The 13,726-nt window shown below is 37.6% G+C and overlaps 1 protein-coding gene across 1 annotated transcript in view; it reads right to left on the reverse strand.

Moving 5' to 3' along the window:
* The window catches only part of xdh (xanthine dehydrogenase), a 33,369-nt gene extending 25,084 nt beyond the window's left edge, over positions 1-8,285 (reverse strand). The window contains exons 1-3 of the mRNA XM_014027073.1: positions 8,274-8,285; positions 7,652-7,766; positions 6,978-7,035 (exon numbers count right to left, since the gene is read on the reverse strand). Coding sequence (XP_013882527.1) covers positions 6,978-7,035; positions 7,652-7,762 — 169 coding nt within the window. The 5' untranslated portion in view covers positions 7,763-7,766; positions 8,274-8,285. The remainder of the gene's footprint in view (positions 1-6,977; positions 7,036-7,651; positions 7,767-8,273) is intronic.
* Between the last annotated feature and the right edge of the window lie 5,441 nt (positions 8,286-13,726).

Raw genomic sequence — 13,726 nt, forward strand, 5'->3', positions numbered from 1 at the left:
ATTTTAACATACATAGAAGAGGTGATGGCTTTAAAAGTGAAAAAGCTTGTTCTTTGTAAATATTTTTAAAATTTATATTTTTACATTTTTGAAATAAAAGGACACCATTACAAATACTTCTGATGCCCCTGAAATATGTAATAATAATGGAAGGACAATTTACGATACTCCATGTGTAAAGAAACAGAACACGTTAAAAATKAGCCGTTGTGGAAGTACGGATAGTTGTTCTGGTCTCTGGACGTCACAGAATCAGTGAAATCCTTAGCCCTTATATTGCCATCGTTTTTAAATTTTCATTTTAAAACAGCATCATGAGATTTCTGTTATGGATTTTAGTTTTGGTGTGCCACCCCTGGTTTTTCGGCCCCCATATGCCCCTCCTCCCTGAAAAGAATTTATGCAGGTGCCACCCCCTGAATGTTATAATCTTCTAGTGGAGCACTTGGATTCCATGATCCTCTGTAGTAAACACCTGGTGGTTGTTACTGCCTTTAGTTGAACGCAAATGGTTGGACTTTGACTGATTGATCTAAGGTCACTGACATGAAGAAATGTCCACAACATAAGTCCAAACAAGTTTGAATGATTCAGCTTTAAATCCTCCAGAGGCTCAAAATGAAATATAAATTAAATTCTAATCCTACAGTTTGTGTAAATGTACAGTTTTTCTCTTTTTTATTTATTCCATATGTTTGCCCAGATGTTGGGGTGGCTGTGGYARATTGGTTAGGGGAGCCATTCCTCTAATGCAAGAGTTGGTGGTTCAATCCCCGCTATTCCGTCACATGCGAAAGTGTCCCTGACACTTRACCCCATCAGCGCATGAGTGTGATTTAAAGCACTGATTAGTCTTTATAGGTTCATTCACCTTTGTAGTGAGTACAGTGGTAGTGTGCTGTGTGAATGGGTAAATGAAGGAACAGATTGTAGTGTAAAGCACTTTGTGTCCTGGTTGGATAGAAAGATACTATAAGTACAGTCCTTTTTACAGCCTAAGTTACAGTCATAGATCAAATTGTTGAGCTTATTCAGGATGTGTGTGCACCTTAGGATTTTGTTCAATTTATAATTTACATTTGTTTACAAATATTAGGATTGGGCATAATCGTATGGTGTGCAATTAATCGTCAGAAAAACATTAATCAATTATTTTTTGGCACTTGACATTTAATACGATTAATGTCACCRGGCAGATTGACTAGATATTTCCCCGGTCAGTCCACTCGGTGCTCCTCTCCACTTCAAATATAACAAACATAAAAAAATTAATTCTGAAATTTATTTATCTAGCAACACAATTTAAAATTTGATGTATAGCCTGAATGCATAGCTTGTCTGTAATTTTGACAGTTTGGAACAGATTTTTATGAACAGCAAATCTTTCCAACTAAATTGGTCATGTGACCAGGACATAAGGGTGTCCCAGGGACTCCAGGGGACTAATCGTCAAATTAATCATTATCGGCTAAACACCACAATTAATCGTGATTAATTTTTTGCCAATATTGCCCAACTCTAWCAAATATGTTAGAATTTCTTCAAGAACACTGCTTTCTTTGAAATTTGTGTCAGCTGCTATTTTCAGTGATGTATTGAGTACCTCAAACTAAGTACAGTAACAAATGTGTACTTTGTTAATTTACAACTCTATTTTTGTCTTCCTATACTACATTTATATTTATCAACTTTTCTGCTACTTTAAGCTTTTTATCCCGCCTTTTGCTACTTTAACCAATAACTAGCCTTTTGCTGTTTTCAGTGGAACAACCACTGAAGGTTGTCATCATCTCCAAGCGAAACTGCTGGAGGTCATCGCAGTCTTCACACGGAACAGTGATTCCCAACCAGGGGTACATGTACCCCTTGAGGTATGCAAGCATACTACASGGGGTACATGGAAAATTTTCTYAGGTGTGTAAAAAATATATAATAAAATAGGACTGGGATATATAGTGCCCTATGATTTCTGCAACGCAAAAAATGCGGACCGAATCACGGAATTGACACAAAATGGAATCCAGTGTAAAACACGGAATCTCACAGAATTTGCTAATTTAGGTGAGTTTCTGATGTATTTTGGATGCTGCTGCTTCCTTCACCTGCCATTACCTGGTTTATTTATTTAATTACTTCCTAACTTTCAAGGCAATGTTTTTATCTTTATGTTTAGTTTGAGTTGAAAAGAAAAAAATGCCTGAAAATTAAATGTTCTAGGGGTTTAAATAAATAATTTTCATTTAATAATCAGTTGTAGTACATTATAGTTTTGGAGAATCATAATTACGTTTGACTGAGGGGTTACTAATGGTATGACAAAATAACCCAGGGGGTACACAAGTCTAAAAAAGTTGGGAACCATTGTGTTATTGCACCCAGTGCAACATCTGGAGGATGGCACCATCTGCAATGCATACATGTCAACCCCTCTGGATGTTTACCAGTATAACGAGCCTCAAAAATCCATACCAGTCACACCCATGGGGGACGACAGGAGCAGCAGGAAAGGAGAACGGAAGAATTGTGGAGAGCTTATTTCAAGCGGCAAACCAGGTTGGAAGATGGTTATTTAATGTTATTTATTGGGTTTTTGTTAAATAAATGTTAAATAAACTTGAAACTGAGGTTTTGAAAAAAATCTGTAAAACTTGAAAAAATCTGTGAGATTGCTTTGTACGTCCGTATAACTGCAAAATAATGGAAAATCTGTGTAAATTACGGACAATCCGTACAACTTGATATGTGTCAATGGAACACCTGGAGGTCTGTACCATGTCTAGTTTTACACCTGGAGGTCATGATCCTCTGTAGTAAACACATGGAGGTTATTACTGTCTCATCTTGAACACAATTGTTGGACTTTGACTGGTTGATCTCAGAGGTGGTCACTGACCTTGAAGATAAGTCCACAACATAAAATCAAAACAATAATTCCTCCACAGGCTCAAACTGAAATCTAAAGTAAAGATAGGGAATGATTTCTAAAGTTCACCATAAAAATACTTTTGATTCTTGATGAATAAACATGGAGGCTCTCACACTGAACAACAATGAGTATGGGTTGCCAAGTATAAAATAAATGTTGAAAAATGTCACTAACATTATATAGCTCATTTTTTGAGTGTAAAAGTTACAAAAATATCCTCTCTTTTATTGTTATTTAGTTTACTGAACTTACATTTTGATAATATTTACTAAATCCTAAATCTAAATRTAAAATGTAAATGTTTTTGGCTAAATGTTGAAGTTTACATTTAAGTGTTTCAGAATCACGTAGCATTTGTTGTTGGTGCACRGTTCTTGTTCCAGCATCATCATCCTGCGATAAAACCAACCGCTAACATAGAAAACGCTGCTAACGCTGCCCTATAACACATCAAACTAGCAGTAACAGCTGGTGTCTGAGCTGCACTTCAAACTGCTCAACCACAGGTACCATCCATACTGTTTTCAGTTAACACATGTTGAATTAAAATTTTAATTACCATCTTCAGCAGCATCAGCGTTTGCCTGTTCAGTTCAGTTCAGTTCAGTTAGTTTATTCATTTCTTTCAAACCAATAACATAAAATCAACATACATCAAAAATACAAATCGTAAATTAAATGAAAGGTAGCAGAAGAAGAAAAAATATTATATCTGCCCCTTTTTCTCAAATAAATAAATTCACTCAAAAATAATCTTTAGTTTTTAAATAATTAATACAAAAATAAAGGTTTAACTCCTTGAACAACAATTCATACATTTACATATTTCTCCAGCAAATTATTCCTTATCATTCTCTTAAATATACACATTGATCTGACATTTTTAATGTCATCTTCCAGATTATTCCATAACCTTATACCCTGGACTGAAGTACTCTGTTCCTTTAAACTGGTTCTAAATTTAGGTTTAACAAACATCTCTATCCCCTTGGGATTATAACATCTCTCTCTCTTTTAATAAAGTGTAATTTAATGTTTGAAGGTAATGTGTTTTTATGAGTCCTATACATGACTGATAGAATACCATAATTAACCAAATCATAGAATTTCTCTAACTTCAACTGATGGAAGAATGAATCTGATGGGTGATAATAAGGCTTTCTGGTGATAATTCTTACAGCTCTTTTCTAATTGTGTTTGTAATTGTTTTGCATGATTTTCCACAAACATCAATACAGTGGATCAGGTGTGGAACAATTATTGCATTATACAATATAAACAGACCTTTATCATTAAATAAATCCTTTACTTTATACAATACTGCAATGKATTTGGTTATTTTTGTTCTAACATGATTTATATGAGGTCTCCATGTCAGTTTTTCATCAAAGATAACACCCAGAAACTTCACCTCACTGACTCTACAGACCTCAATATCATCAGTTCTAAATGGAACATCAGTTGTTTTCTTTCTATTACTAAATATCATATAATTTATCTTATCTAAATTTAATGATAATTTATCAAGCTTAAACCAGGTTTGTATTTTGGCAAATTCTATCTGCATCATTTCCAACATTCGTTCTATATTTTTACCAAAAGAAAAAAAAAAAGACTGTGGCTCTGCATATTGAACCAAAGCTGCAGAACGGCATTTTATCATTTAGTTGCAACATTTATAAATTTTTACATAATTGTACGTTTCAGATGTAGGCATCACTGTGGCTCAGTTGGTAGAGCTGTTGCTTTAGAGTAAAAAGGTTGCAGGATTGAATCCCAGTCAGGGACTTTGCAGCATGCGTAGTTTTTTTTCCAGGTACTCTATTTTCCTCCCACAGACCAAAAATATGACTGTTAGGCTTATTTATAACTCTAAATCAGGGGTCTCCAACCATTTTTTCCTTGAGAGCTACTTTCACAAAAGGAAATTGTCCAAGAGCTACTTTTGGCACAAATAACGTCGGGTRATGCGTCTTGGACTTTTTTTCCTCATTGTAGACTCCAGTGGGAAGAAACCCCATGCAGTGACGTATGCTGCAGGGGGAGGGGTTTCCCAGGAGCTTGGCTCTGTGTGTTTCAAGGAGCTATGAAAAGTATGTGCAAAAATTAATGCCAAACAAACACAAGACCACGCATCATCCGGGAGTCCTGTCAGTTGCTGTTCGACCATACTGAGCTCTGGAYTGTTGGATTGACAACCAAKGGGGAGGGACATGTATGGATTGATTGGATATAAATGAAAGTTTGTTTGGCCAGTGACAAATTCAACTTTGCTTCTCCTAATTTTTCATAAGCACTGAAGAGCTACTTTAAATGAGCTCACAAGCTGCTGGTTGGAGACCCCAGCTCTGAAGAACATCGTTAGCCTCATGGCATAATTGCCCAAGACATGTTTGGTCACACATGACTGAGGCAATTATGTTATGAGGCTAACAATATGTGTAAATTGTGGGAGGGCTAGGAGGGTATATAAACCCCCCCCCCCATTCCCCCACCCCCGATTTCAAAATTTACAATGTCTAACACAGTGGTCCCCAAACTACGGCCCGCGCCTCCCCATATGGTCCGGCCCCCAGAACAATACCAGAAAGCATTTAGGTTTTTTTTCATATATGTGTATTTATATTTGATTATAAAGTTGGACTTTTGCAATAAAATGTTCCTTAGTTATGAACTATTTTCATTATTAACTATTATTAGTTAGTAACTATTTCATACATAAACACATATAACGTGACATTCTGTTCCACCCTTCTGTGGTCTGTGCCCCTATCTGGCAACCCCCAGAAAAAAGTCCTAAACCCGCCCCTCTCAAAGAGAGAACGGAATGATGGCGAAAAGATTAGGTAAGAGAAAAACTGATTCAGAATGCAGGGCATTTAAGCTGCAGTGGACAAACGATTATTTTTTTGTTCATCTGTCAAGAGGCGGTGGCGGTATTCAGAGAATACAATCTGCGGTGACACTATGAATCCCGTCACAAAGACAAGTATGATAGCTTGCAAGGCCAAATGTGAGCAAACAAACTCTCAAAGCTAAAAAGTTAGCTCAGCAGAATACATCCTGTGAAGAACCCAGAGAGGRTTATTTAATTGTGCTTTCTGGAAAACAATAAATTTTTACATTTAGGCACTCCTGCAATAGTCACACTTTTTTCTGTTACAAACTGACTCCGGCCCCCCACCAGAGAAGGGAAAAGTTATGTGGCCCTTACAGGAAAAAGTTTGGGGACCCCTGGTCTAACAGTTAGGCGTAATAGCTGAAAATGACACGCAGCGTTTTAGTCTACTCTCATCMCATTATGACTATGCTGTATTGCAGATGGCCGCCTGTCCTGAGCCTGGTTCTGCTGGAGGTTTCTTCCTGTTTAGCGGGAGTTTTTCCTCTCTGCTGCTGCCGATGTGCTGCCCAGGATGGGAGACTGTGATGAAGCAAAGATTCGGCGCAGTCTGCTGGATTCTTTAGATATATAGGTTTTTTTTTTTTAGTTTGTTTTTTTGTGTACGGTACAACAGTTGTTGTTGCTTGGCACTATAWAAATCAACTTAATTGAACGTAATTGAGAGTTAAGTAAACAGTAACAGTATTATCATATATTTTAACTCCAAAATATCCTGAATCATTTTACAAAAGTAAATGATTCAATAAATAAATAGGCATGGCAGAGCTAAAGTTACGCTCTTGTTCTAAATTGTCTTTAGGTGAGTGAGTGAATGKGTGTCTGTCTCTGTGCTGTACGCTGCACCTCACACAGTGACTGCTGGACGTGGGCACCAGTGATGCAGAAAGGAAGAAGTGGATTAAGATAGTGGTTGGATTTAGTTTAGTATTTTATTTACATATCAGTAAAAATTGGCAAACGTACGAAGGAGCTAAATAATAAAACGTTAGTGGAAAAATTTTAACTTGGATTTTCCTCTCAGAAAGTGAGCTAAATGACGAAAATGTGTGTGGCATCTTTTCACACTTTTCTTTTATACTTGGTGACCAAATCTGAGTCACAGATTTACTTAAGCGTTAAAAATTTGTGAATAATTGAAGATGATCCTACATTTTCTCCGCAGATACGTCARCAGGGTCATCTCAGGATCTGCGTTCTTTTCGACAATCTGAAATGAAAACCGTTACATCAGTTATTATTCTAAATGTCCTGAATAACAAACAGCAAAAAAGGAGACGTAAACTGTTTCACACTGTTAAATATCTAAACATGCATGTCCACAGGATGGGATTTTTTAACTAAAAAAAAAAACATTTAATTCCTTCATGTTTTTTACAGACTTGATGACTTAAGTTCAGACTGAAAGCTTGTTGTATTTACTTGAATTTCTGATTATTTTTGCTTACTTGGTGTATTTTTCAGTTTATGAAATGATTTAGTAATAAACAGCTGACTCCAGGCGATCTTGTGTTTTTCCACACAGAACATTTTAAAGACGRTCACACTTATCTTTCACCTAAAGCTCCTTTTTGACGCTTCTCTGTTTTCACTTGAATCTTTTTCTGCATTTTAACAAAACTTGTCTGATTCAGATTTTTAACATAAACTGAACTCAACAAATGCTTCATCATTTTTCTCATGTTCTTGGCGTGGCACCTGATAATAAAATTAATATTTATGACTAATACAGCAGATAAATTAGAACCTGATCAGTGTGATAGTTCTGAAAGAATACACCTAAASAAAATCATAAGAAATATGGTTTGAATCTGTTTTATCACTACCTTCCTTCCATTCACAAAGAAGATGAGCTCATCAGAACCAGTCAGGTTCCCAGTTTCAGCCATGGTCCCGTTCATGTCCCCCATGCTGRTGGTTTCATGCAGCTCCTCCATCCTGCTGGTTTTTAATGAAGGTGGTCATGTTGGAGTCTGGACTGACTCCTCCTGCTTCCTACCAGTCAGGGGCGGAGCTAAGGTTTTGTGCTAGGGCTGACACAAGTAAAGCCAAGGCTTTGTATGCAAAATGTTTGGCAGCCTGGATATATTTGAGCATAGTTTTATTTTTGATTCATCAGATATAGTTTAAAGAAATATGACTCATCTTCTCAGGAGGCTAACAGACCTGAACCAGTTATCTCACTCTGCTTTGAAGCACCGCCCCTCTGAATCAGCTCCACCCTCCTGATGTAAAACAAGTTATATAATTCGTACTGTACTGCAGCAAGTGTGTGTGTGTGTGTGTGTGTGTGTGTGTGTGTGTGGGGTGACTTTTGACCTGCAGGTGGAAGAAGAGCAGTGAATAATTAGCTTAAACAGAAGGATGATAACTTTTCGGTCAAAGGTCTCAGCTGCTAATGTTAAGTCCTCTGAAACTTGTTCAGACTACACAAAACAGCTACTGTACCTGAACACACCATGACTGGTTCTGCTCCTGAACACACCATGACTGGTTCTGCTCCTGAACACACCATGACTGGTTCTGCTCCTGAACACACCATGACTGGTTCTGCTCCTGAACACACCATGACTGGTTCTGCTCCTGAACACACCATGACTGRTTMCAACAAAGTTACATAAACAACCTGAACACTTAGATGATGGGGCAGCAAGTGTAAAATAAAATGTTAAAAAGAAGTCTCCAAYGCATTTTCATTGATTAGCTCAACATTTTATTGTTTTTAAGATCACTSTTCTTACGTTTTGTTAATTTTTTCTAAACGTTAAAGCCTAAATCCAAAGCTAAATGCAAAACTTAAATCCTAAATGTTGTGGCTAAATGTTAAAGTTTATATTTAATTACTGTATTTCAGAATGGAACACAGCCTTTGCCATYGATGCTCCATTTTTGGCATGATGTCATCATTCTGAGATAAAACCAACGCTGCCAACACTTCCCTTCAACACATCAAAGTTGCAGTTGTGGCCACTGTCTGAGCTGCACTTCAAACTGTCAGACCACAGGTACCATGCATCTTGTTTTCGATGAATATTTAAAATTAAATTTTTAAACCATCTCCAGCAGCATTACTGTTTGCTTTTGTCGCAGGATGATGACGTCACAACAAAAGCAGCTCACCAACAGCAAAGGCTGCACTCCATTCTGAAATATGATTTAGCTGCAACATTTAAGATTTAATTTTAGATTTAGATTTACACTTTTAGACGTAGGGTTTAATATTTAAATATAACAATATTAAAAAATAATAGAATGTAAGAACATTGGGCCTCATGCAAGAACATGTTCGTATTCTTCTCCTAAATTTCTCTTACTTTTGTTCGTACAAAGGGTTCGTACGAACATGTCACGTCAGATTCAACAAACTCTTCTATCTTCAGGAAACGTGCGTAAATGAGCTGCGTAAATTACACCTGTTCTATCCAGCTGCTCGTGCACGCGAGAGGAGATTAGCATAATTACCACCCCAAAAACACCATATAAGGCTGTGTTTCCTGCCTCAGATACAAGGAAGTGTCCATTCATGAAAATGACAGCGAAAACTGAAAAAATAAAAACTTTACGCGTTCAGAGATTGAAGTCTGTCTGTCAGAGATCAAGAAAAGAAAATCTGACATGTTTAGCAGGTCAGCTGTGGAATAAAAAGAGCTGCTAAAAGTATAAACAACTGTGTTAAATCATTTTCATTTATTCAGAAGCCGCAGCGCTGCGCACCGTGCACCCCCCCCCGCGCTGCGGTGGTCTCAGATGCGGGTTTGAAATAAGCATTTTAAAATGTTTTCAAAATAAGTCTGGCACTTTGGAGAAAACCCAGGACTCGCTGGAGGGATTATGTATCCCCTCTGGTCTGGAAACGTCTCGGAGTCCCCCAGGATGAGCTGGAAAGTGTCGCTGCGGAGCGCGCGGGGTCTTTCTCCTGCTGCGCTCCCCCCCCCAATGCACCCAATAGCGGAGAAGCCGGCCGGACGGACAATTTATAGTTAGTCTAAATTATTACATTTAAAATTATAACTCTAATTCAAGCAGAATAGCCTATTGTCAACATAATTATGGAGTGTGATTTATTTTCAACTCAAAATATCTTCAAACTAACGAAATATAAAGTTATTAATGAAGAAAACCCATCTGGATAACAGCAGACTGACTGCTCGTAAAATATAAGACAGGTCTGGACCACTCGTAAATTTTGTTCGTATCTGAAAAAAATCGTAGAATACGAAAACATTGGTGAATGCCACAAATTCTCCTAAATCACTCGTACGCACAACTTAAGAACAAATCTGTGCGTACGAACGGTTCTTGCATGAGGCCCATTGATCTAAATAACATTGTTTGTTGAATTTATTTAACTAGGATTTTAACTATTGAACTAAACAATAACAATCTGACATTTTTCAACATTTTAGTTTACACTTGACCCTCCATACATATGTTGCAGTTGAAGTCTTTCATGAATTGTGAGGTGTGTGTAGAACAGCGTGTAGCTGAGATGACTGCCTCAGTGCATGGGTCACATACTGGTGTTGGACAGAAGGCCTGATTCTCAGTTTCTGCTCTAATTCATCCCAAAGGTGTTCTATTGGGTTGAGGTCAGGACTCTGTGCAGGCCAGTCAAGTTCATCCTCATCAGACTCTGCCATCCATGTCTTTATTGACCTTGCTTATACAGTGTATGTGTGCACACTAGGGGTGCAACGATACAGGAAATTCACGGTTCGGTTCGAAACTTTAGTCTCACGGTTCGATATTTTTTCGATACAAAAAAGAGAAATTTCCATGCCCCTTTTAACTTGTAATTTATTTATATTAATTGTGAACATTTGTTTAAACTCAAAAGTACAGTTTTTAAATTAAATGTTGCTGAAACAGCAAGTTTCTCAGTGGACCTGCACTCAAAAATGCAGCCTAGGTGGAGTAGTCGAACACAGATCCACTGATCCTTTAACACAGAGCATCTTCAGAAGACAAGTTGTTAAAGTAAATTTTTAAAACCTGTATTGTTCGATACAGCACTGTTCGATACGGTTCGATACGGGTACATGTATTGTTGCACCCCTGGTGCACACATTCATATATTTCTGTAAATTGTGTTGTGCTTTTGATTTACTTTATTCAAATTATAGCTGTTTGCAGATTCACTGCAGAAGTGGTTGTACCAATGGTGCAGCACAGACCAGATGAGGAAGGTAAAGAGTTTGCCCTGATTCTGAGTCAGTTTGTAACCTAAATATTAGCCACAGGGTCAAATTGGAGTCATGAATGTGTCCGGGAATGCAGCTGTATTACAGGAAGAATGATCCTCTGATGATTCATCCGAGGAGGAAATTCAGACCCACACATGATTCACAGCTCTGAATATGAATTCAGTGGCAACTTGACCAAATGGTGAGCTATGAAAGGAAATGCAGTTGTCCTGCCAAGCACCATGGATGGTGATAAAGCAGTAGACGAGTTGACAGCTGCTTCTGAAGTAATCYATTACTACAGCAAAATTAGAAGAGGAGTAAACACGATGGATCAATTGGTGGCCAATGTTGTTCTAGTACAATACGCTGGGTATAAACTGTTTTAGCAGTATAATGTTGTTTTAACAATATTCCGAAAGAAAAGTCAGAGATCGTTAAGATGGATTATTGCGTGATTCCGATCACTGGATTCTACAGATTGGCTTGGTGGTCTCCTGGCATTCTACAAAACAGTGTTGATGACTATTAAGGCCATTTCCTGGTTTCCTGACAAAATGAAGGATTGCCATGCTTTCAGCACTCAGACTTTTGCCTTGAGCGAGCTGGGATTTGGTTTACAAGCAGTTCTGCTGAGGGTCGTGGGCCGGCTGTGGTTCCTGGACTCTGCTAACCAGATGGAATTTATCTTGGAGAAGCAAAGAGCTCGGCTTGGTGGAATTGTCTACACTATTTGTCTGATTGGATTCGCCACATTGGGATGTACCAGCGGACATTAAGGCAGATGGAAAATTATTATTGTCTGCCTGGCCGAAAACTTTTTCTCTGTTCCCAAACAACTGATTACAGAGTTTTATTGATATGAAGGAATGATAAGGAGCTTGGTGCTCTGGCTTTGGCACTCGAACCCCGGCAGGAGACATGAGTGCTGCAAGATACTGAGAACTGAGGATCTGCTTAGAGATAGAGTAACCCACCCCGGGGCCCAGACACTGGTGGTGGGGAGAGGCCAGAGGGAAACCTGTCTGGGGAGCAGCAAATCCTTGGATGCAGGGCCTTTTAATGATGATTTCGGCGTGATGATTGGTTGCGGTGAGGTGAGGATCAGGCACTAAAGCAGCAGGCAGGTGAAGCAGGTGAAGTGTTGAGTTTTCCAGTCTGAATTTACGCCTAGGCTTCATATTAAAACTCCTGACTGATAATGAGACTGCAATGAAAATGCAAATGTGATGGAAAATTTTGTGATTTATGTCTCTGACATTTAAAATTCTCCACAGATAGTTTAACCGCTGTCCCCGTTTTAGTCTATACTTTTAATCTATTTTAACTGTTGCTATGAAAACAACTGAACTATGGGTCATTAAAAGGTTCGGCCAAAAGGTAAATGATTTCACTTCTTTTGCAGTGAAATGTTTGCTTCAGTAGATACAAATGTTTCAGTTCTTTTATTGAGCACTGTTTAAAAAGCTGAGACCATTTCCTTCTTAACTCTCCTGCAGATTGTGCTGACTCTGTTTGACCTGTCTGTTTATTGCAATAAACAACTTAAAGGTCATTCATTCTGCCATCACTAATATGCACCTTCATATTTATGTACTGTACTAGGTATTTGTACATTGTTACTGTATATGTCACGAGTATAGTGTGTTTTGTTTTTCTTTTATTTATCTTTCTTTATTCTATCTCACCCGGTCCTGTTTTGAGCTGCTGTAATGTGCAAATTTCCCCACTGTGGGATCAATAAAGTTTTATCTTATCTTGTCTTGTCTTGTCTTGTCTTGTCTTGTCTTGTCTTGTCTTGTCTTGTCTTGTCTTGTCTTATCTTATCTTATCGCAGTTGTAAGATATTTTGTGATTGACTAACTGAATATCAGATACACACTTTACACTTTGCGATCAATTTTAATAATTTACTTAAAAACAATAAGTGGATCAATATGTCTCTAATTAGTTTTAGTGTTTGTTTCTATAACCTACTTCTTTGTTTACTATGACATCATATCCAGGGTTAGGTATTATATAAACAATGTAAGGATGTGATTTGGGGCCATTTTGTCCAGATCTCTCATAAGGTTCTGTCAGGGTGTACCAGTACAGTGATGTGGTAAATTTTATACAGTATGTCTGCAAATAAACATTCAAGTCTGAATACTGGACCCATTTCCTGTGCCTGAAATGGGATCTCAAAGTTACACGTTACTTTCACTGTGAAGAGCATTTTAAATAAATCATCTATTTCTGTACAATCTTTTGAACAGTGGTTTGTTCTTTCCACAACATGAGTTTCTCCCAGTAAGACATCTGTTATTTTGACTAGAAAAATATCTGCACAATATTGATCTCTGACCACTAACTCTTCCACCTTAATGTTTTATGGGTCTAAAAGTATTTTTATTAGTACCATTAAATTTATTGTAAACTGTAAAAACTAAGTCAAATTAATTATGACTAGTAAGAATTTGTTTTTCACCAGGAGAAAAGCTGCTGCTGAAATCATAAACTGTAAAACATCAAACACCAAAGTGTGATTTGATTATATTGCAAAATAGCCTGCCATACTTTGGGCCTAACACAAAAAGCAATATACTGTAGAGTTGCCAGTGCACATCAGTCCCACCATGCACTCAACTTGTTAACACAAAAATTACTGCATTATTTCTTCAATGCATGAAAAAAATGCAAGAATGTTTAAATAACTTCAGAGGATCAGACAGCTGC

The sequence above is a fragment of the Austrofundulus limnaeus genome, unplaced genomic scaffold (genome assembly GCF_001266775.1).
Source record: "Austrofundulus limnaeus strain Quisiro unplaced genomic scaffold, Austrofundulus_limnaeus-1.0 Scaffold613, whole genome shotgun sequence".
Taxonomy (NCBI): Eukaryota; Metazoa; Chordata; class Actinopteri; order Cyprinodontiformes; family Rivulidae; genus Austrofundulus; species Austrofundulus limnaeus.